General features: G+C 37.2%; 2 protein-coding genes and 1 long non-coding RNA gene across 5 annotated transcripts; 1 reads left to right on the forward strand and 2 right to left on the reverse strand.

The window, feature by feature from the left end:
* Positions 1 to 4,126: 4,126 nt before the first annotated feature.
* Positions 4,127 to 14,393, forward strand: LOC133728279 (probable leucine-rich repeat receptor-like serine/threonine-protein kinase At3g14840). Of its 2 annotated transcripts, XM_062155676.1 has the most exons (24): positions 4,127 to 4,499; positions 4,615 to 4,792; positions 6,544 to 6,615; positions 6,734 to 6,802; positions 7,099 to 7,170; positions 7,259 to 7,330; positions 7,545 to 7,616; positions 7,745 to 7,816; positions 7,905 to 7,976; positions 8,054 to 8,125; positions 8,216 to 8,287; positions 8,402 to 8,473; positions 8,808 to 8,867; positions 8,969 to 9,031; positions 9,114 to 9,149; positions 9,281 to 9,318; positions 10,590 to 10,990; positions 11,170 to 11,365; positions 11,849 to 12,013; positions 12,353 to 12,471; positions 12,564 to 12,774; positions 12,894 to 13,131; positions 13,415 to 13,565; positions 13,681 to 14,393. In XM_062155676.1, exons 1-24 carry the CDS (start codon positions 4,388 to 4,390, stop codon positions 14,068 to 14,070), a joined length of 3,075 nt encoding a protein of 1,024 aa, XP_062011660.1. In that variant the 5' UTR covers positions 4,127 to 4,387; the 3' UTR covers positions 14,071 to 14,393. The 2 variants fall into 2 exon arrangements, with proteins under 2 accessions (XP_062011660.1, XP_062011661.1); XM_062155677.1 differs by lacking the exons at positions 4,127 to 4,499; positions 4,615 to 4,792 and adding an exon at positions 6,378 to 6,412.
* Positions 14,394 to 14,553: 160 nt separating this feature from the next.
* LOC133728281 (uncharacterized) lies at positions 14,554 to 17,375 on the reverse strand. 2 transcript variants are annotated; one of them, XR_009855772.1, is made up of 9 exons: positions 17,096 to 17,375; positions 16,880 to 16,961; positions 16,499 to 16,722; positions 16,121 to 16,200; positions 15,878 to 15,920; positions 15,601 to 15,671; positions 15,364 to 15,449; positions 14,968 to 15,012; positions 14,554 to 14,780 (listed from the first exon to the last, which is right to left on the reverse strand). XR_009855772.1 is itself a non-coding variant. In XM_062155679.1 (8 exons), exons 1-5 carry the CDS (start codon positions 16,930 to 16,932, stop codon positions 15,634 to 15,636), a joined length of 438 nt encoding a protein of 145 aa, XP_062011663.1. In that variant the 5' UTR covers positions 16,933 to 17,375; the 3' UTR covers positions 14,554 to 14,780; positions 14,968 to 15,012; positions 15,364 to 15,449; positions 15,601 to 15,633. The 2 variants fall into 2 exon arrangements, 1 of the variants encoding a protein (XP_062011663.1); XM_062155679.1 differs by having other exon boundaries at positions 16,880 to 17,375.
* Positions 17,376 to 19,307: 1,932 nt separating this feature from the next.
* Positions 19,308 to 20,632, reverse strand: LOC133733677 (uncharacterized). The gene is made up of 3 exons (XR_009857832.1): positions 20,425 to 20,632; positions 20,045 to 20,180; positions 19,308 to 19,634 (listed from the first exon to the last, which is right to left on the reverse strand). It is a non-coding gene; the product is annotated as an uncharacterized LOC133733677 (long non-coding RNA).
* Position 20,633: the final 1 nt, after the last annotated feature.

Below are 20,633 nucleotides of genomic sequence, written 5' to 3' on the forward strand. Positions count from 1 at the left end.
GGGCAGAGTCATGGAATAGTTTTTGGTCTGGAAGTGATAGGCCAGGAAGTGATAGTCTTGGTGTAAAGAATGGCTGCTATTTATATAGAGGGATCCTCCTCTCTTGTGATGCAATCATGGCCAATCACGATCTAGAGGTGATTTCTCCTCCAAATTTCCTTGATTTTCGCATGATAGAGTCTTGAATTTTCTGATCTCTTTTTCCCTAAAATGCTCCTTCTCTTTCCCCTGAATAGTGACCAGATACATCCCTTATTCCTCTCTTTTGAATTGCACTAATTTCTTCTTGCAAGATTTGTGCACACAACAAACTCCTATAATCAAGAAAATCAGAAATTAATTAGAGTTTATATTCAATAGAAAATAAGATAATTAGGAATAAATATTGAATAAAAACTCCCCTTTTATCTCCAAGAAATAAGAAGAATTTATGTGAATGAAAATTCCTTGATTTCCTCCTTATTTTTGTGCTTCATCTTATCCTTCATGTTTCCTTGATTTCATCACTCAAGAGTTCTTAATGGGATGGACTCTCATTAAAACAAGAAATGAAGAAAGTTCCCTAAAACAAAATAGGAAATATTTCCTAAAATGAAAGAGGAAAGTTTCTAAAATGACTTATCCTTCATTTACACTCATTTCTGCTCTTTTTCACCTCTTTTCTCCATTTTCGACCTTTTGTACCTAAAAACAGAAACTATGTTATAATTTGTAATTTTAAGAGAATAACTTAGCCAAATGAGGGGAAATACATTTTAAAAACGTCACACTTTGTGCTTCTATCAGGCTCGTGCTGATAACGTGTTGTAGGAAAATATGATTCGAGAGAAATTGTGTGTTGTATTATTAATAATAGGAGTCATTTATATAGGGGATTACAAGGTACATACAAGGTAATAGAATCTGAATATAACTAGGAAATCTAGAACCTTCTCCTATTACAACTCTAGAAAATAAACCCTACTTTGAAGAGGCACATTAGAATACAACATCCTTAAACAACTATGCATTTATTTAATTTCAACAGTCAGATTTACTTATCTCTCACAGTATTAGATGAGCAAGCATTTAATTATTATCTTATATGTAATAATGATAAAATCATTTCTTAATATTGATCATATTGCCATAGGCAGACCTACAGTGGTCCAGAACCCCCTTAACTCCCTAAACAAGCTTACTAACCTCTATTGTTTACCTTGATTGTATGCTCGTAGCTTTTCTTTATCGAAATCACATAGTGTTCTCAAAGGCTGTCTAAGCTTAGAGAGTAATCCGTGCTGAAAGGTGATGTCGATCAAAATGCTTCCTCGCCCCGGCCACCAAAAATAGAATGAGATTTAATTCCAACCAGCATCGGCATGATTAATCAAAACCCAGTGTGGGGGTACCACACCTGGAGACTCTTACCAACTCGACTACTAATAGTGGTTTGTAGGCCTGCAGGTTAGTTGTTGCTTAACTTTATTAGTGGACCCTCCCTATATTAAATAAAAAAAAAACATTTTGTCAAACGTGATGATAGATATTTTTTGGTACAATTAATTTAGATAATTTTAAAATTTTTTCCTATCTTGTTATGTTATGTAATATGTGTACAGATATAATTTTGAAGGAAAAATGTCAATTACCCCATTTACCCAAACATCTTATAAGATTGCTTACTTACCCAAAAAAATTACCCAAAAAATTACATATTTTTTGCCCCAATACCCCATTAATAAGTTATTTTTTATTTATTTTTGGGACAATTTTTCCCTCTCTCCTTTTGGGATTCCGGTGACCGGCCGGCGGAATCCGGTCACCTGTCGCCGGCGGCAGAAATCCGGCCACCGGTGTCCGGTTTTATTGCCTCCCAATAAACTCAATAAACTTTATTGCCCCCTAATAAACTTTTTATTGTCCCCAGATATAAATTGGGGTAATAAAAGACTCTGACGACCTCTTTGCGAATTTCCGACAACCTCTGGACAGGTGACCGGTGTCCGGTGTCGTATAATACCCGATAAACATTTTATTGCCCCCAACAATACCCAATAAATATTTTATTGCCCCCAATAATAACAATTTTTTTTTTATTGCCCTCCAATAAACTTTATAAAAATTTAGTGGGGATTAATAAAAGTCTCCGGTGACCTCTTTGGAAACCTCCGGCTACCGGTGACAGGAGTCTGGAGTCCGGCGAAGTCTCCAATGACTTTTTAATTATTTAAAGGGCAAACTTATCTTTTTACATTTAAATTGGGTAAATAGGCACACAAATCTTTTAGTGGAGTAAGTGGATATTAGTTGGGCCCAAATTGGGTAAATGGTCAAGAGCCCTTGACTATAAATTTTTGGGGAAATGATCGTTTACCCAATTTCAGCTTAACAATTGCCCACTTGCACAACGAAGAGTTTAAAAACCTCATTTACCCAAAACACTCTAAGAGATTATTTCCCCTTTACCCAATTAATTCTTTTTTAATTCTTTTTATTAATTTTTGAGACTTTTTTGCCCTTTCCTTCTTTCTCACTTAGAGAGAGAAGTCATCCTCCACCTTGCTAAGCTCCGATGACCAGTGGCAGCCGCGGACTCCTGTGACCGGTGACCGGATTTCGGCGACCGATGACCGGTGACCGGAATCTGGCTACCAGACTGGTGACCGGATTCCGGCGTCTAAATTAACTGGCCCCTAATAATACCCAGTAACCATATTATTGCCCCCCAGTAATCATATTATTGCCCCCCAGTAATCATATTATTGCCTCCCAATAATCATATTATTGCTGCCCAGTGATCATATTATTGCCGCCCAGTGAATTGTATAAACTCTCAAAACCAAAATGAATACACTACAGCACAATTGATCAATTTATAATCAAATTATTGCCTCCCAATAATCATATTATTGCCCCCCAGTAATATGATTATTACCCCCAGTAGAAACATTATTGCCCCTCAATAATGTTATTATTGCCAAGTCAATTTTGAAAAAGTTTGCTGGGCAAGTCAAAAAATTATCAAACCAAGCATATAACAAGTATTCATATAGTGAGAGAAGTCATATAGTGAGAGAAAACAACTTTTTTGACCGATCACCTTTGCCAACGAAATCATAATAAAAAGCAATCACTATTGGAGAAATAAAATTTGACCAGCCAGGAAATGTAGTGGGTAGCAAAAAAAAAAAAAAGAAACTAGAAACTGATTTGGGCACCCAGTAAAGCTCTGGGCACCCAATCACCATCTTCGGCGGCACCATGGCTTCGTCTCCAGCGTCTGAAGGCTATACGTCGGTCGACGTTCGGGTCTGGACGACGAGTCGGTCGTTTTAAAAGTCGTCGATCGCTCTTGGAGGTTGAAGAAGCTCCAGCGCCGGCTCCGATCGCTGTAATTTCGGGTCAGCCACATCGGGCGTTCGGGTCGGTTGCGGAGAGAGATAGGGCCTGGAAAAGAACTCGGCGTCGAAGATGAAGGACTGGAAATGAACTCGGCATCGAAGATAAGGGTCTGGAAACGAAATCGAGTCGAACTGATGACTGGAGAGAATTGAACGTTGATGACTTCGAAGGTGGCCATAGAGAAACTGGCAGCTAGGTCGACGGAGGGCGGCGTCGTCGTCTTCAGGCCGAGAGAAGCAGGCGGCCTTGTCGACGGAGGGCATCGTCGCCATCGTTGCAACCGGATATGGTGATCGGAGATCAGAGAGAGAGAGGATCAGATATCAGAGAGAGAGAGATCGGATCTGGTATGAGGAGAGAGATAAAGACTGGGATTTTGTAATTTCTTAATATGGGGGCAAAACTGTCACTATAGGTTAGATTGGGTAATTAGGGTTAAAAAACTCTTGGTGGAGTAAGTGGGCAATGTTCATGCTGAAATTGGGTAAGTGGTCGCGTCCCCTAAATTTTTCGCAACTACAAGTTGAGGTTGTCAATTGACAATTATTGCCAAGCTTAGCATGTATTTTGGCAATTATGCCTTATTTTTATTTGCTTTCTACAAATTTTCTGTTTACAATTATTAAAAAAGAAATTTTAATAGGATACAAGCAAGTTGCGAGAATAATATTTAAAATTTTTGGTTTAATTTGTTCTTGTTTAAAGGGCAAAGTTAGTAGGTTGTAATGTAGTAATTTGTAGCATGCGGACTATTCTTTCGTTAGTCTCATTGGATCGAGGTCAAGTCTACTCCCTCTTTCCGTCCCCCTCCCTTCACAGTTCCACACCCTCTTATTAATTTCTTCTCTCTAAACTATTTCAAACAGAAAGCTAGCTGTTAATTCCTACTCCTTCTCCATTTCTATTTCAAAAACCGACGGAGCTTAGCTCTCAACATTTTCCCTTTCCTTCTCAGAACAACTTATCGTTCTCCCTTCAAATGTGAAAAGTTTTCGCCATAATCATGAGAATGAGTTACACTTTCTTCTTCCCTCGTCCTCTTCTTGTTCTGCCTCTCCTGCTAGTTTGCTCTGCAACTTTTGCTTTCGGAGCCACTCAATTACCAGAAGATGAAGGTAGTTAATTAACCAGTTTCTTTAAGTTTATGCATTAATTTCGTTCAGACTATATATATAGTTGTAATATACATAAAGTTTAATATATTGTTGCATGGATATTGTTCATGTGAAGTTGAAGCTTTAAAGGACATAGCAAAGACGCTAGGGAAGACGAACTGGAATTTCAGTGCTGATCCCTGTGGCAACGATTACGGGTGGGCTAATCTGAACCCGGTAAAAGGATTCGAAAATGCCGTCACCTGCAATTGTACCTTAGTTCCCAATTTCACTGTCTGCCACGTCACAAGCATGTACGTATATCTCTTACTCTTAGACAATTATAAATCTTGCATACTATTTTTCTCTGTGTAAATTTAATAATATTTTCTTTGATACTAAAAGTCCTTCACTAGGGGTGGCAATTTTTGACACCGCACATAGTTAATAGGTTTCAGTTGGAAATAATTGTGTTTTATGCTGATTCGTGTGAATTTGATATTGAATCGCTAAAGAAACGAGTTGTCTTCGAGTTGATATGCTTATCCCATAGGTCATAACTCATATGTCAAACACTTAAATTGGTGCAATTTCCTCTTGTTTGTTGTAATTTCGAGTAATTTGGTTTGCTTTCTTGTTATTTATGTCATCTTCTATGGCTTAAGTCTAAGCATAATTGTTACTACGGATAGCACAATGTTAGCTATTTAATCAACAAGCCGTCTTTGTGTTAAAATTTTTAACACAACTAATTAACAAGTCACGATCTGTTTGTCACGAATGAATTGAATATGGTGCGATACAAACACTACAAGCAAACGCGACATCACAAATTTTTATAATGATTTGTTGTATTTTTCCTGAATGTTTTTGTAATGAAAAATTAAATACTATCGTTTAATGACAATATCTTTTAATGATGAATTAGGTTAAACCTCGATGGTTTTTGTCTTTTTGAGTGGTTGATGTTAAAGGGTTAGAAGGATGCATTAGGTCAAACTCTTCGAGGTCTTCCTCGTGTGTGTAAAGAACTAAAGAATATTGAAAACAAGAAAAGGTCCCGAACAGTCACTGAACTTTTTCAAAACTCGATTTATGTCTAAAAGACTTACTGAACTGTAACGTTGACCCAAACAGTCAAAGAAGGCATGCATGAGCTGTATATGGATAAGTTGAACCAATTCAATTGGCTTTTGAGGACCACACGTCTATTGGTTTAAATCATACATGTCGTACTCCTCAAATTGATTGGGGTATTATATGGTCCAAGTTAATTGACATGTCCTTTCTCCCTTTTTTTTTAATGCACGTCTTTGTCACTTTTCTTTTCATTGATGACAGACACGTCTTTTTCACTTGGTCACTCCTCTTTGTCGGTGAGGAATATTTACAAGATTGAAAATGAAAAAAAGCGGGTCTTTTTCCTTAATAAGTGAGGTGTAATATGTTAGTTATTTCAAATAACCGATATTGTCGAGGTTAATCGAGTTACAAGTTTAAATCTCATTGACATCATGAGATAAATGAGGTGAAAAAATAAATTATTATATATTGAAGGGAGATCAAACTCTTAACTTAGCATATTCTCAATCTAATTCTTTACATTTTTCACCACTTGGGCTATATGTAATGAATAGTGCAATACAAAAATGTTGAATCTTCAAGAGAGAATTTCTTGACGTTGCTAACCGACAAAAATAACTATTATAGTTGTTTTTTGAGAGAATATCCATTATAATTGTTGGTTGTAATGAATACCGTTTTTCCATTAAAATATAATAAAAAAGTAATAAATGATTTAATTGGCATTTCGGATGGACCAAAGTATAGCCAAATGTCCAATGACCTTGCTTCTGTTGGTTATAAAGGGTTGGAGTGAACTTTATTCTGGATTGTCTTTGTCGCTGTGTTCGTATGGGTTTGGTAACTCATGAGTAATTTATCTGTTTTGGTCTCAGTTCAGTGGTTGTTTTTCCTTTTAGGCACAGTTTAACTGAGTTGCTGATGTTTATTATATAGTGATTATTGAGATATAAATATAACCATGTATTTTAATGAAGTGCAGAGTTTTGAAATCTCAGAATTTGCCGGGAAAACTCCCGCCAGAGTTGATTAGGCTCCCCTATCTCCAAGAAATGTAAGTGCACTGTCAACACTCCAAGTTTGAGTCATATCAATTTCATTAGCTAATTTATCTGTGTTTCAGTTTTGACTTTTGAATGAGGCAATGACTCATTTCTTTCTTTCTCCTTCAGTGACCTCTCCCGCAACTACCTAAATGGCACCATCCCTCCGGAATGGGGTGCCCTGCCACTACTTAACATGTACTTCTTTTCTCCCTCTGTATACATATGTGCATATGTGATACTCATTATTTTCACGTCATTCTCATATGTTTTGTTCTAATGGCCACGTCAATGTTCTTTCATCCATTTCTTTCTTAAACAAAGAATCTAAGACAGGTTTGTATATCTTGATGTCCCATCACGCACGATTTGGATAATAAATATTTGAATGTTAAATATGGAGTACTTTTTGTGCATTTCATATTCATAGCCATTTTAATGTTATTTAGCCATTATTTAATAAAAATGCTTTTAACATGTGAGTATTGTTGCAGTTCCCTTGTTGGAAACCGTTTGACAGGTTCTCTACCTGTTGAGCTTGCAAACATCACCACCCTGAAAAGTTTGTAAGTCTTGCTAAGAACATTTGTGTCCTTCTCCCCTTACTTGGTGTTTGAACTTTCTCATGATTGGAATTAAATATGTTCTGTGCAGGGCCATCGATTTCAATAGCTTCTCTGGAGTTCTTCCTGTGAAGCTTGGGAACTTGCCCAACATAAAAAGAATGTAGGATCTCCTATTAGAACTTTTAAGTTTTAACCATGATAACTAATGTTTGGTTATATCTGGATTAATTTGTTTTTCCATAGACATATGCTTATGTAGTTATGTTTATCGCTAGTAAATCATGTGTAACCTTTTGGATCATCTATAGTTGCATGCTTGATATTTATTTGGAATTAGTCTTTATTTTTTAACTTTTATCCCTTTAATTGGTTAGGCTTCTTACCTCAAACAACTTTACTGGGGAGTTGCCGGAAACATTTGCAGGGCTTACTACGCTAAAAGACTTGTAAGCTTTTCGTTTTCTTTCTTTCTTTCTTTATTTCTTTTTATGATGTCCTTAGCACCCAACCTAGTTATTATGTATCTCATTCCGAGAAAATTTGTATCATTTTTATTCTTCCCATTGTTATGCAGTCGGATTAGTGACAATTCCTTTTCTGGAAAGATACCTAATTTTATTCAGAATTGGACAAATCTTGACAGACTGTGAGTGCCTTTTATATCTTTCATGTTTACTGTTGCTCGATTCTGAATTTCATATGATCACTAATTTATACTATGACTTCTGAAACAGTGCGATTCAGGCTAGTGGCTTGACTGGCCCCATTCCTTCCGGCATTTCTCTCTTGACAAAATTAATTGACATGTTAGTACCTTTTGTTATAATTTGCCGGTTTGTAGAATGGAATAGATTAGGATTGTGTAACTAATTTACACTTGCAGGAGAATTACTGACTTGAATGGAACTGAATCATCATTTCCTTCACTTGAGAATATGAAAAAACTAGAGATACTGTGAGTTAAATACTTCCATGTGGCACACATTCTGGCTGCACCAGGCGTCTTTGCCAACTCAAGTATAAGTGTTTATGTTTTATGTTACAGGATGTTGCGGAATTGCAATATTAGTGTACAGCTACCTCCATATCTTGGGGGAATGACGACTTTGACAACTTTGTTAGTACAATGTCTTTGTTGTTTTTCTGTCTTCTATAAATTATCTTATTTCTACATCCTACTATACGAATAGAAGGATCATGTTTACATTTTCTTTGATTGGAATCTTTGCAGAGACCTCAGCTTTAACAAGCTAACCGGAGAAATTCCAAGAAGCTTTTCTGGTCTAGCAAAAATGGAGTACATGTAAGCAGTGAATAACAGATCTTGATTCTTTTACTGATTACTAGGGGATTTACAATTAAGGAGCAGAGTGAGGCCTCTTCTATATTTTTTTTTTCGTGCTCTCTACATGCATGACAGTGGGGCAAATGTTAGGGTTTTGGGGTCTAGCCGTTGTCTAATAGTAGGATTTGATGGAGTGTTGCCGAGTAATAAGTGAGATAGTTTTTGTATAAATGTTGTGGATGAAGCAAGAATTTGATATCGATGGGCATAAAAAGAACCGAGTACCCACATCATCCATATCATGAGATGATATAAACAGATGCTCAGTTGTTTTTGCATTAATTATGTTTAGGTTCTTGACTGGAAATATGCTCACTGGATCTGTGCCAGATTGGCTGAAAGGAGACAACATGTAAGCTCTCTTCTAGAAAATCTATAATAGCAAATGCTCCTCCTTCTCTTCTTCCTCATTTTAGATGGTGAACAGAAGTTTACTTGAGCCTTTTTATGCAGTGATCTTTCATACAACGACTTCACCGCTAAGTCAGAGGCTGTCAGTTGCCCACAAGGCGGCTTGTAAGAATATCTTTGTTAAGTTATATTTTGTTCATGTTCTGCAGAGCAAGCTTAACTTATGAGTATATGTTAATTACTACAGGAACTTGTTTGCAAGCTCTTCCGGGGGCAACACTTCGTAAGTTTAATATAGTCTTTTAAAAGCGTGCATAAAAGTTTTACTTGGAATTCGTAGATCAATGTGCACTGCAGTTGGTTTATCATGTTTTCTTGCTGATCTTTTTGGACCCTCTATTGTTCTTTTTGCAGATCTGTTTCATGTTTGAAAATTGTAAAATGTCCAAAAAGTAAGTTGGGTTGCATTTATGCCCTCTATAAATGTCTATGGTATTTTCTTTGTTTTCCCCCTCCTTCCTTGTTTGTTTGTTTTTTTTTTTTTTTTTGAAGGCTGAAAGCTTAGCAGCTAAAAAAGATATCAGACTTTCTAAGGAACAAAAGACTAGAAAGTAAAATTATCAATTATCTACCAATGCTCTGAACAATGAGTCAAAATATTATTTTGCTAAAGGTGCAGACTTTAGTGAACAAAAAACTTGGTCTCTTTACACTTCAAATTTAAGTGTAGAACTATCTGCTACAATATGCAATGCAAAAAAGTTGGTGTTAAAGTTGCAAGTCTGTATGAGCATAGTTTCAATCCTATATGTCTCAGCATTGAACTATGATGATCAGGGTGTGGGAGGAAGATGAGGGTTAAATCCAAAAACTACTTATTACTTAGCTTTGACAATATATACACAAGACTATAAGAGGCTGATGGGTTCTTAACCTTTTAAGTGCACCAGTCTCTGCTTTTTATACTTTTAAGATCAAAAGTATATTGATTATGCACCCTAAGTTTTGGCCTTGTCATCTACAATAGCATCTTGCACAGTCTTTGCCTAGTTTAGTGAACTTCTAGGACGAAGTTTGTAGATAATTATTTCATTTGGATGATTCACCCTAGCTTAAAGCCTAACACTAAAAGATAAATATATATATATATATATACGGAGCCATTCGAGAGCGGACGTCCGCAACCCAGAAAAAGTGTGGACGTCGCTGCTCCGGCCTCGATCGAGCGGTGACGGCGCGGCGCGGCTTGCCGGAGGGAGGCCAGGGGTCGTGCGGAGGGGTATGCGGTCGGGTGGAGTCGCCGGAGACAGGTTTTGCGGTGCTGCACAGAACCTGCAGTTGCAGGTGAGGTGGCTGCCCAGAAACCGGCAAGCCCGACCTCGAACGATGCCCAGAACGGTCCGGGACGCCTCCGGCCTCCCTCCTGGAAGCCCCTCGCCGCCTGGAAGCCGCCTGCTGCGTCGACGTCCGCACTTTAGCAACAGTGCGGACGTCCGCCCTTGATCGGGCCTGTATATATATATATATTTTAGATATATCAATGATGACTGGCAACAATGATGACATAGAAATCTTATTTTTCAACCTGTATATGTAGTCCCTCTAACCTTTCCATTGCAACAAAGGAATATAGAAGTAATTACCATTTGCTTCCTTCTAGGGTTGATTCTTTTTTATTTTCCTTCTCAAGGGCTACTAACCTGTTTTTGCTTTTCTTTCCTAGCTTTGTACTCTCTCCACATAAATTGTGGCGGAGAAGAAGTAATTCTCAGTGAAAATTTCACAAGGCCTACAATGGCAACATATGAGGATGATACAGATAAATCAGGGCCTTCATCATTTTATCGAAGCATAACAAATTGGGCGTCAAGCAACACTGGTTACTTTACTGACGATGGTCGTTCTGCGGATACCTTTATCTGGACTACTAATTCATCTAGACTCTCTATAACCAATCCTCAGCTGTATTTGAATGCACGCCTTTCTCCTATTTCTCTAACTTATTATGGGTTTTGTCTGGGAAATGGAATCTACACAGTAAACCTCCATTTTGCCGAGATAATGTTTACAAATGACAAAACATATAGCAGCTTGGGAAGGCGTATATTTGATATTTATATCCAGGTAAGACATATTTCCACATATATCAGCTAAAGTTTATAATATTTAACAAATGTTGTCAAACCAAATATTACTTTGTTTTTCGATTAATTATTGTTCTGACTTTGTTATGTAGGAAAGACTGTAGAAGCCTAAGTAAACATGAACATGAAATGCTAAGTAATTGGACTACTCTATTGCAGGGGTCACTAGTGCTGAAGGATTTTAACATTGCAGATGAAGCAGGAGGGTTTGGTATTCCAGTCATAAAAAACTTCACTGCTAATGTAACTAGTACTACCTTGGAGATCCGTTTATTTTGGGCTGGGAAAGGGACAACAGGCATCCCTGACAGAGGAAACTATGGTCCTCTGATATCAGCTATTTCTGTAGATCCCAGTAAGTTTAATATCTTATAAACTCTGATGTTCTCCTAATAACTAGTCGTAGATTTTCCATCCATCCTATAATAGGAGCTTTTGACACTAGTCTACAGTTTCTTTCTTTGTTTTGTGCATTGCCAAAGAAATACATCTACATACTTATGATTCTGTTTTACCTAATACGACTCTGAGAATTGAGGAAATCATCTCCATTTAGTCTCCTTGTCAGAAAATGATAAATCTGTATGTTTGTAGGAGTATGAGCTTCAAAGTTCATTCATATTCAACATGGAGGCTTTTTACATTAAAGTTTTCCTTTTAACTTGAAAAAAACATAAAAATGACAGCAAACTTGTTTATCTTATTATCTACTTATTTTAAGGTTCCCCCCAAAGGGTTGAATCTTTTGAGTCTTTGCGCATTGGGTAGCTAGTTAAATGATGCTCTCCTATCCATAAAATTTACTATATATATACTAAAGCTTTACTTCTTCTGGCAGATTTTGAACCCCCGAAAGAGGCCTTGGCAGGAGGTGGAGGTGGAAGTGGAATATCTGTAGGTGTAGTGGTTGGAATTGTGGTTGGGGGAATCTTCATTATACTACTTATTTTTGGTATTCTTTGGTGGAAAGGCTTTCTGAGACGAGAAAGGACTCTTGAACAAGGTATTTGCAGTTAGTTTGTGATACCGGCCAATAATAGTTTATGTTTAGATATTTCAAACTCTTGAGGCTTCTAAGATGATATTAATATTGTTCTACTTTTAATCAATATCACCCAAAATATGAGCATTATTATGCTTCTAAGATGGTAATATTTTAGATTTCAAAATATATATTTAGTACATAATGCTGGTAGAGTACATTATATGAATATTGTCGAAAGTATTAGTTAGGTGACTTTGTTAAATTTTAGGCCTCGAATCAGTCTGAAGCTTGAATTTATAATGCTATGTCATTCTAAAAATTTTGGCAACCATTTCTTATAATTTGCTTCCTACACAGATTTAAATGGTGTGGAATTGCAAACTAGTAAATTTACCTTGAGGCAAATCAAAGCTGCCACAAACGACTTTGACCCAGCTAATAAGATTGGAGAAGGTGGTTTTGGTCCTGTTCACAAGGTTTGCGTCAGAACCAATCATTTCTATTCATTTTCTTCACCTGAGCTCATTTTTTTTTTCAAGCGGATTTTCACCATGTTTGATGAATGCAGGGCCTTCTATCAGATGGCACCATAATTGCTGTTAAGCAGCTTTCTGCCAAATCAAAGCAAGGGAATCGTGAATTTGTGAATGAGATTGGCATGATTTCTGCTTTGCAACACCCTCATCTTGTCAAGCTCTATGGATGCTGCATTGAAGGAAATCAATTGTTCCTTGTCTATGAGTACCTGGAAAATAATAGTCTTGCACGTGCTTTGTTTGGTAAATATTTCTAGCATAAATGTTTATGTCTAAACCTTCACTTGGTTCATGCAAGTGGAAGTATAAGATTTTCTTATAACTAGCAATTGTTTATGTTTTTATTTTTTGACAAATTGAAGGCCCAGAAGAAAGTCAGTTGAAGTTAGATTGGCCAACAAGGCACACTATCTGTGTTGGTATTGCAAGAGGTTTGGCCTTCCTCCATGAGGAGTCAAGGTTGAAGATCGTTCATCGAGACATCAAAGCTACTAATGTGCTACTTGATAAAAATCTTTTCCCGAAGATATCTGACTTTGGCCTAGCCAAGCTTGATGAAGATGAAAATACCCACATAAGCACCCGGATTGCTGGAACTTAGTGAGTCCTGTTGTTTTAACTTATAAACTTTTAGTGAACTCTTGATTTCACCGCAAGCCATCCGTAGAAATAGGGAAAAGAAGATGGAACAAATTGAAGGTTTCTTCCAATATATAGCTATGTTTATTAATCTCTATTGCATTTTAAGTACCCGGCCCCAGTTAGGAAAGACCCGAGGTTTGTATAATTAGTTGTAGACCCGAGGTTTGTATAATTAGTTGTATTTAAGTATTTTTACTGTTTTTCTAAATGTGGGAATTTATATTTGAATTTGTTTTTGCAGTGGATATATGGCACCTGAATATGCGATGCGTGGCTATCTAACTGATAAAGCCGATGTTTATAGTTTTGGAATTGTTGTACTGGAAATTGTTAGTGGGGGGAGCAATACAACTTACCAGACAAAGGAAGAATGCTTTTATCTTCTTGATTGGGTAACTTGAATCTATTTCTTCCTTGTTCACTTTAGTTTTATTGGTCCTTGAATCAAAAGGAGCATGTATACCTACAGTACTATATAATGATTGAAATCCTTAATCTTGTTTCTAGGCACTTCTTCTAAAAGAGAAAGGGAACATACTGGAACTAGTTGATCCAAGGTTGGGCTCAGACTTTAACAAAGAAGAAATGATGATCACAATCAATGTGGCTCTTCTTTGCACTAATGTCATTGCAGCAGATAGGCCTACCATGTCTTCAGTGGTGAGCATGCTTGAAGGCAAGGCTTCTGTCCAAGAGTTGGTCATGGATCCAAATGCGTCGAAGGATGAGATCAATGAAATGAGGAAACATTTTCAGTCCAATGTTGCAGAAAACACGAGTGAGAATAGTCAGAGGCAAACTATGTCAACCGAAGGGCCTTGGACTGCTTCATCTACATCAGCCAATGATCTTTATCCAGTCAATCCTGATTCAAATTACTTGGAGAACAGAAATTAGAGAAACTGAGCAAACTGTCTTCACTTTGTTACCGGTATATATATGTTCATAAACCATTTCAACTTATTTCTTTTCGAAATATAGTGAATGAATGTTCACAGAAGAACGTAGGTTCTTATATAGCATCACTACTAGAAAAATGGCCTAAGGGGACACATTACATGTGTGCCTATTGATACCTATAGGGACAAATATGTGTCCCCATTGAGCTATAGAGACATATATCATATGTGTGCCTATTGCTTGTGTTCCTATTGCTAAATGGCACACATAAGTTATGAACTTGTGTCCCCAAATAAAAGAGTAGGTTTCTCAAACTACAAATAGAGTACAAATAATGCCTACAAATACTACACACTTCTACAAATACAATACACCAATTGGGGACACTTTCTGCACCTGTGCCCATGGTTTATCTTTTATTTTTTGTCTATTTTTATCTTCTTCTTTTCTTGTTTAACATAACAAATTCAGTGCCCAGGCAAAAATCAAAAAATCAAACCGAATACACTAAATAAGAGAAGAGAATACATCACAGTCATCACACTGTCAATATAGCTTTTTCATTAAACAATCTCTAAGGTTCCAATATCCGGCAATACATAAACAAACCCCAAAACTGTTTCTAGAAGTTCAAGCTACAAATTCCTATCAACTAAGTTATGATCTATATCAATTCCATCATGGCTGCATGCAAGTCATTCTCTGAACTGCAGAAACGATAAAAGAGGAGAATTACAGAACTTGTCAATGTTAGAAGTAATGCTAAATAAGAGGCAACATGCAGCTATTCAATAACACATAAGATTGTACAACAGACAGCAAATTGTAGTACAAAGACAGTAAGCAATTTATTTCATGATTTAAAGGGGTTTAACAAATTAAAACCGTATATACCTGAAGGCAAAGTTCCTCAATTGGCATTCTCCTGATCTCAGGTACCTGAAAATCAGACAATGCGTAAAAAACTGACGGACAGGACAAGGAAAAGGGAGAGCAGTGCACATCTACATACACGATTTCAAGACCAAAATCTAATTATACATGGTCTATGCATACAAGGGAAATATATATTTTTCCCAACTCTTTAATCTTGATGATTTAGTATACTTTCCCCGAATCACAAATAAACCAATTTTTTTCTGGTAAGATTGAACAGAAAATGTCAACTCTAATACCAAGAAAAAACAGTATTATAACATGCAAACTAAGACAGTTTTAAGGAAGACGGCACCTCTTATGGTGACTATATTCAATTTCAAAGCAATTGATAGCAGTTACAGGGTATAATACCTGGGTAGCTCTATCAACAAGACCGTCATCAGCATAGGTCCCTTTATGAGTACACAGTAGTCTCTAAATGGGGATCTTTGGTGTTCCTGACAAAATAGATGTCACTTAAATAAGATAAATTATAAACGTTCAAGGTTTAGCAAAGTAATGAAAAGGGATACAACACACTGCATACACACTTTCAATTTTGAACCCTTTTGGTCATGAAAACAATTTGTAGAAAACATAGGAAAATACCCCAGAGCCACACGATATTTCTGACCCAACTTCTCAAGCTCTGCCATTACAATCTGTGATACAAGGAGTGCCTGTTTATTTAAAAGACAGATAAACTATTAGAGAAAAATAAACAAAAGAAAAATGGAACATTCCCCTGCATTATGTAACAAAAATTTTGGTGACTATCAAAAGTTCACCAAGTTCTCTTAATCATTCTTGTTATAAAACCCAACATTCAAAAACAATTCCTAAGAAACACTAAACATTAATACGAGTGAATAACTCTAAGACTCACACTTTGCATATAGGTAGTCCATCATTCCCTTCTCCAAATCCAACTGCAGAAAGTGAAAAAAACAAATATATTACCTAATACAGAAGCTTATACATGAAACAATTAGCACCAAACACTCACCTTATTCAGGATAGAGAAATGAGCACATATATATAAATATCCTTAATGAATTAGTGTATTTGCACAAAAGCAAGGTTGCTCAAAACAATTGTCTGTGTCATGAGTAAAAGTAAGTTCACTAACCATTCGAACAAATTTGGAAATCATTGAACTAAAGCCAATTGAAGTGGCTTCAATTATTTCTTCATAGTTAACATCAACCCCTGCAAAGTATAATTAATTAATTTAATTAACAAGATTAATAAGGTCCTCACACAAAAGCACAATAATATATCAATTTTGTATTACTACCATTTTATTTCCAAAGTAATAAGACATTCAAATAAGTAGTGCTGCCTGTTAGAAAAGTGCTTTATTTTTTGGAATACTCAAAACAATGTTAACTCGTCAGTATACAATTTCAATCCAGGCTCCTAACTCCTAAGCCAACATCTGATGTAAGAGTTAATCGAACATATCCACTACCAAGTCAAAATAAATCTAAATGAAATTAGCAGATACCTTCTTCACTATTGGTTCCTGCAACCCTGGTGGTAAATAAGCCAATGTTATACCACTGCCAAAAAATGCCATATTTTGGTATGAACGTACTGCTGCCGGATATTGTATCAATAACACCACCACCACCACCACCACTTGGCAGGAAGTTTTGTAACATCACTTCCAACCTCAATCTTCTCCAACACAACATTGTAATGCACCCCAGACTGAAAATTAATAAAATCCTACCACACAAAACCCAGAAAAGTCATAAATTGATAGATCGGGTACTAGAGAGCTACTGATGTATAGATGGTCCTTAATCATTCACCTTAAGGCCTTAAACTGAAACCCAGACCTTCAATTTCACACAAACACTAATTGAGGAAGAGATTGAAGTACCTGAAGTGGTCGATGGCGCCAGAGCAGTCTCTTTCATTCTTAACCATAGCCATTGCCCAGCACCAAATACCCTACCGAAACGCTTTGATAAACCAGAAGCACAGAGTGGGACAGTGATTCGATAAAGATATGGCAAATCGAGACACTTTGGGGACAAGTCTTTATATGGGTGTTCTAGTTTCAAAAGAAATTGACAGAGCGAGAGAGGGCAACTACCATCGATGGTGATACGAATTTGGAGGAGGAGTCATGGTGGCCGCCGCCGGAACTACCGTCGGTCTTTGCTGGAGAGGGTAGCGGCAGATCTGAGATATTGAGAGAGAGAGAGAGAGAGAGAGAGAGAGAGAGAGAGAGAGAGAGAGAGAGTGGGTGAATTGTGTGCGCGTGTATGTGATATGAAATTCGGTATATTCAACAAAGAGCCAATATTGCGTAGACCGTAGTGAACCACCACCGTAGAGAGAGAGGACGTATTCGCAGGCTTTCTAGAAAAACAAAGGATGTATTCGTATGAAGTGGTATGCATTGTGGGAATGGGGACACTTATGAGTCTTATGTGTGCCTTAATTTTTCAATAGGCACACATGAACACATCTGTGCCTTTTTATCAGTTTTGGGGACACGTAGCTCATCTGTGCCCAACATATGTGTCCCCTTAGCCCTGTTTTCTAGTAGTGCATATTAATTGTAGATTGTGAAGTAAGTTGTTCACAGTACCATCTTTTCAGTTTATTGAACTGAATTTCTCTTCGGATTACCTACTCTGGAATATATTTTGGATTAACTTGAATATCTTGTCATTTGATTCAATTTCAGCAAATGTAGCTATTATACAATGGGGTGTTCTATAGTGGATGTGGATCGGAGTGCACGGCAAACAATTTGCAATCTAACAGTTCCTGACTGCAGAATTTTAATACTACCTGAAACTGCAGAATTTTAATACTACCTGACACTGTAGAATTTTTGCATTACAGTGATGTATCTTGGGATAGGAGACAACTACCTGGTGGCCGGTGACTACAGAGGTAAAGATGTCGAGTGAGAGAGACTGGTCATAGGGTTTCAGATTGATGCTAAGCAATGTTTTCAAAGGCGAAAGCGTCTTGTTAATGCGCATTGAGGCGATCGCCTTTCCTGGAAATGTTATTCTAATATATTACATTTATAAATAATATGAAAATACATAAAAATATAAACTAAATAAATAAAATATCAGATTATCAAATTATTATTGGGCTATTGGGGCTGAATGTAAATGGGCCATTATCTTTTGCATGTTACCTACCTCCATTGGATTGGCCCAAAAAAAAATTCAGAAAAGTTACTTGCCAAAACGACGTCGTTTCGATCAAAAGAAAGAAACAAAAAAAGCCATACAACTTCATCTTCTACCTTCCGCCTCCTGCTGCATCAGAGCTCGCTTTTTGCAAAAATGGCCACCCCAACGCTTTTCTAGTAGCAGGCTCTGGTTTGGACTGGCGAGGCGATTTCCGGTCGCTTCATACCAGAACGCGTCCCGAACACGCATCGGCATCGCCTTTAAAAACAGAGATGCTAAGTAACTTAAGTGCTTGATTGTGGGAGACAAAGAAATGTTTACTTTTTTTTTAATCAAAGAAGGTCAGTCAAATTTATAATTCAGCAAGCAGTACCAGAAACGACACACCCCAGAGGGGCCGACAGTAAGAGCTGTCCTTTAGGACATACAAATGACCTATTCTAAAAAAACAGAACCTCGCACTCCCGGGTACACCCACCTTTTAAGGACATTCAAGCACCTTTATTCTAACAAAACCTAGCAACTCAGAAGCAAAATAAATAAAGGTAACAACCAAGCAACTAGATCCTGCGACCCAAGTAACATTTAAACAATAAAGAAAGAAGCCCTAAGGGCCTTTTGGGCCCAAACCAGCCCTATCCAACCCAAGCCCAATATCCAAGATGGAGCCCAACAATCCAAGGTAGCAGAAACCCTAACAATCGATCACTACTACAGAAATTGAAACAGACGACGGGCAAAAACTGTCGTCTGGTATGGATGCTGACCGTCGTATATCGAGGCGCCGTCTGATGAAGGTCGATTGTAGGGAACCGTCGTGTGAAGGGATCGGCAGCATGTCGGCAGCATGCCGGCAGCCTATCGACAGCATTAGCTGTTGCATGACTGTTCTTCAGACGACGGGCGACTTTAGAAACTGTTGTGTGATTGCAATTCAGAGGTCTCGCTTTATTTTATGCCCGTTGTGTGACTTTCATTCAGACGACAGTTTTTCAAAGTATTCATTATCTATTTTACATTCAGACGACAGTTTTTATTTTTGGGTCATTGTGACTATTGTGCACATACGACAGTTTTGTTATGGTTATTGTTGTCCTAATAGAATGATTCAATGCATTGTATATGCTGGAACTGAAATAAAAAATGATCAAAGTAAGAGTAGCTGATCAATATATAGAAGAAATTGTTATAATCCAAATCATGCAACAAGTAGATTGTGCAAAGTAATCTTTCATCCACAAAAGGAGTGCATCTAATACTACTCTCCTAGCAATACACATCCAGAAATTTACTTAAAGAGTCTAGCTTGGCAAGCTTTGCCGCTCTCATGGCATCATTGGAGTCTAGCTTTGCAAGCTTCCAAGCACTAATACGAATAGGCCTTTTAGGAGCTTTTTGATGTCTTTCTGTAGTTCTAGCTGCATCTGGATCAATAGTCTAGCTTTGCTGCTCACCCGAGACTACCAACACCTACTGTATACAAGACAAAGATAAATCATTTAGTTCAGCATTTTAGAGTCTTTGATTTACTAAAGCATTTAAGGGAATCTCCCATTTTGAGATATCACAGAATTACCTAGTCTAGTACTCAGATAGCAAAAGTATCACAAGCCTCTCAAGATGCTAGACCAAATTACTGCACCCCTACTATTCTATATATATGCGTTGAACCATGAAATAAAGTGAATGGTCAATCACATCTATAGAAACTTGCAATTAGATTAATTAATTATGAATGTAACAGCTTTGTGTGTATAAATGCAGATAATGTGCAAAGTTTCTTGCATTGGAGTAGATACAAAATTTATCAATTCCTAAACTAGTTCGATTTGCATAGGTTCCTGATTAAAGACAGAATCTAAATTTCATAAAAACTATCACACCTGATTTTCAGAAACAGCTCTCAGGAACTCAGACTTCACATTGAATGCAGGAAGCTTTTCTCGGAACATCAGCATTGCTTTCAGACTATTAATATATCTTGCTTGCTTGCTTTCAGACTATTAATATTTCTCCGACCTGCACACAACAACCCTCCATAGGATTAGAGTCTGGCTCTAGTTTCCTCAACTTGTCACATTTCCACTAGTTAAGAAATACCAAGTTCAATATATATTATGAATCTAGGAGATCACTGGCTTGCATAGTCACTTGAGGGATTTTAATAAAATTCAGAAGGAGCCCAAGAATCATAGGCATAACAAAAAAGGAAAAAAATGACTATAAATTCCTAATCAGATGAGATGAAAGGACGCATACTTACGTCAGTCGGTATCCCCACTATATTCTTTAAAGCACCTGCTCCAATTTGCAGACCTATATATATACTGCATGGCCATACCAAAATTTCTTGAGCCTGCTACCCATTGAATTTCTTGGCCATACCTAGAAAGCAACTCCCTCCAGAGTACTCCCTACACCACTTAAAAGTTTTGGCAGTGAAGGGGATGGTCTTGCAATTTCCACTAGTGT

This window comes from Rosa rugosa, chromosome 2, assembly GCF_958449725.1.
Source record: "Rosa rugosa chromosome 2, drRosRugo1.1, whole genome shotgun sequence".
NCBI lineage: Eukaryota > Viridiplantae > Streptophyta > Magnoliopsida > Rosales > Rosaceae > Rosa > Rosa rugosa.

Excerpts from the sequence above, each read along its gene's own strand:
- LOC133728279 (XM_062155676.1), top strand. The coding sequence starts at position 4,388 with ATGAGAATGAGTTACACTTTCTTCTTCCCTCGTCCTCTTCTTGTTCTG. Across the intron at positions 7,977-8,053 it reads TTGACAAAATTAATTGACAT|GAGAATTACTGACTTGAATG; the intron begins GTTAGTACCTTT and ends TTACACTTGCAG. Across the intron at positions 10,991-11,169 it reads TATTTGATATTTATATCCAG|GGGTCACTAGTGCTGAAGGA; the intron begins GTAAGACATATT and ends ACTCTATTGCAG.
- LOC133728281 (XM_062155679.1), bottom strand. The coding sequence starts at position 16,932 with ATGGCTATGGTTAAGAATGAAAGAGACTGCTCTGGCGCCATCGACCAC. Across the intron at positions 16,201-16,498 it reads AGGAACCAATAGTGAAGAAG|GGGTTGATGTTAACTATGAA; the intron begins GTATCTGCTAAT and ends TATACTTTGCAG. Across the intron at positions 15,672-15,877 it reads GGACTACCTATATGCAAAGT|GCACTCCTTGTATCACAGAT; the intron begins GTGAGTCTTAGA and ends TTAAATAAACAG.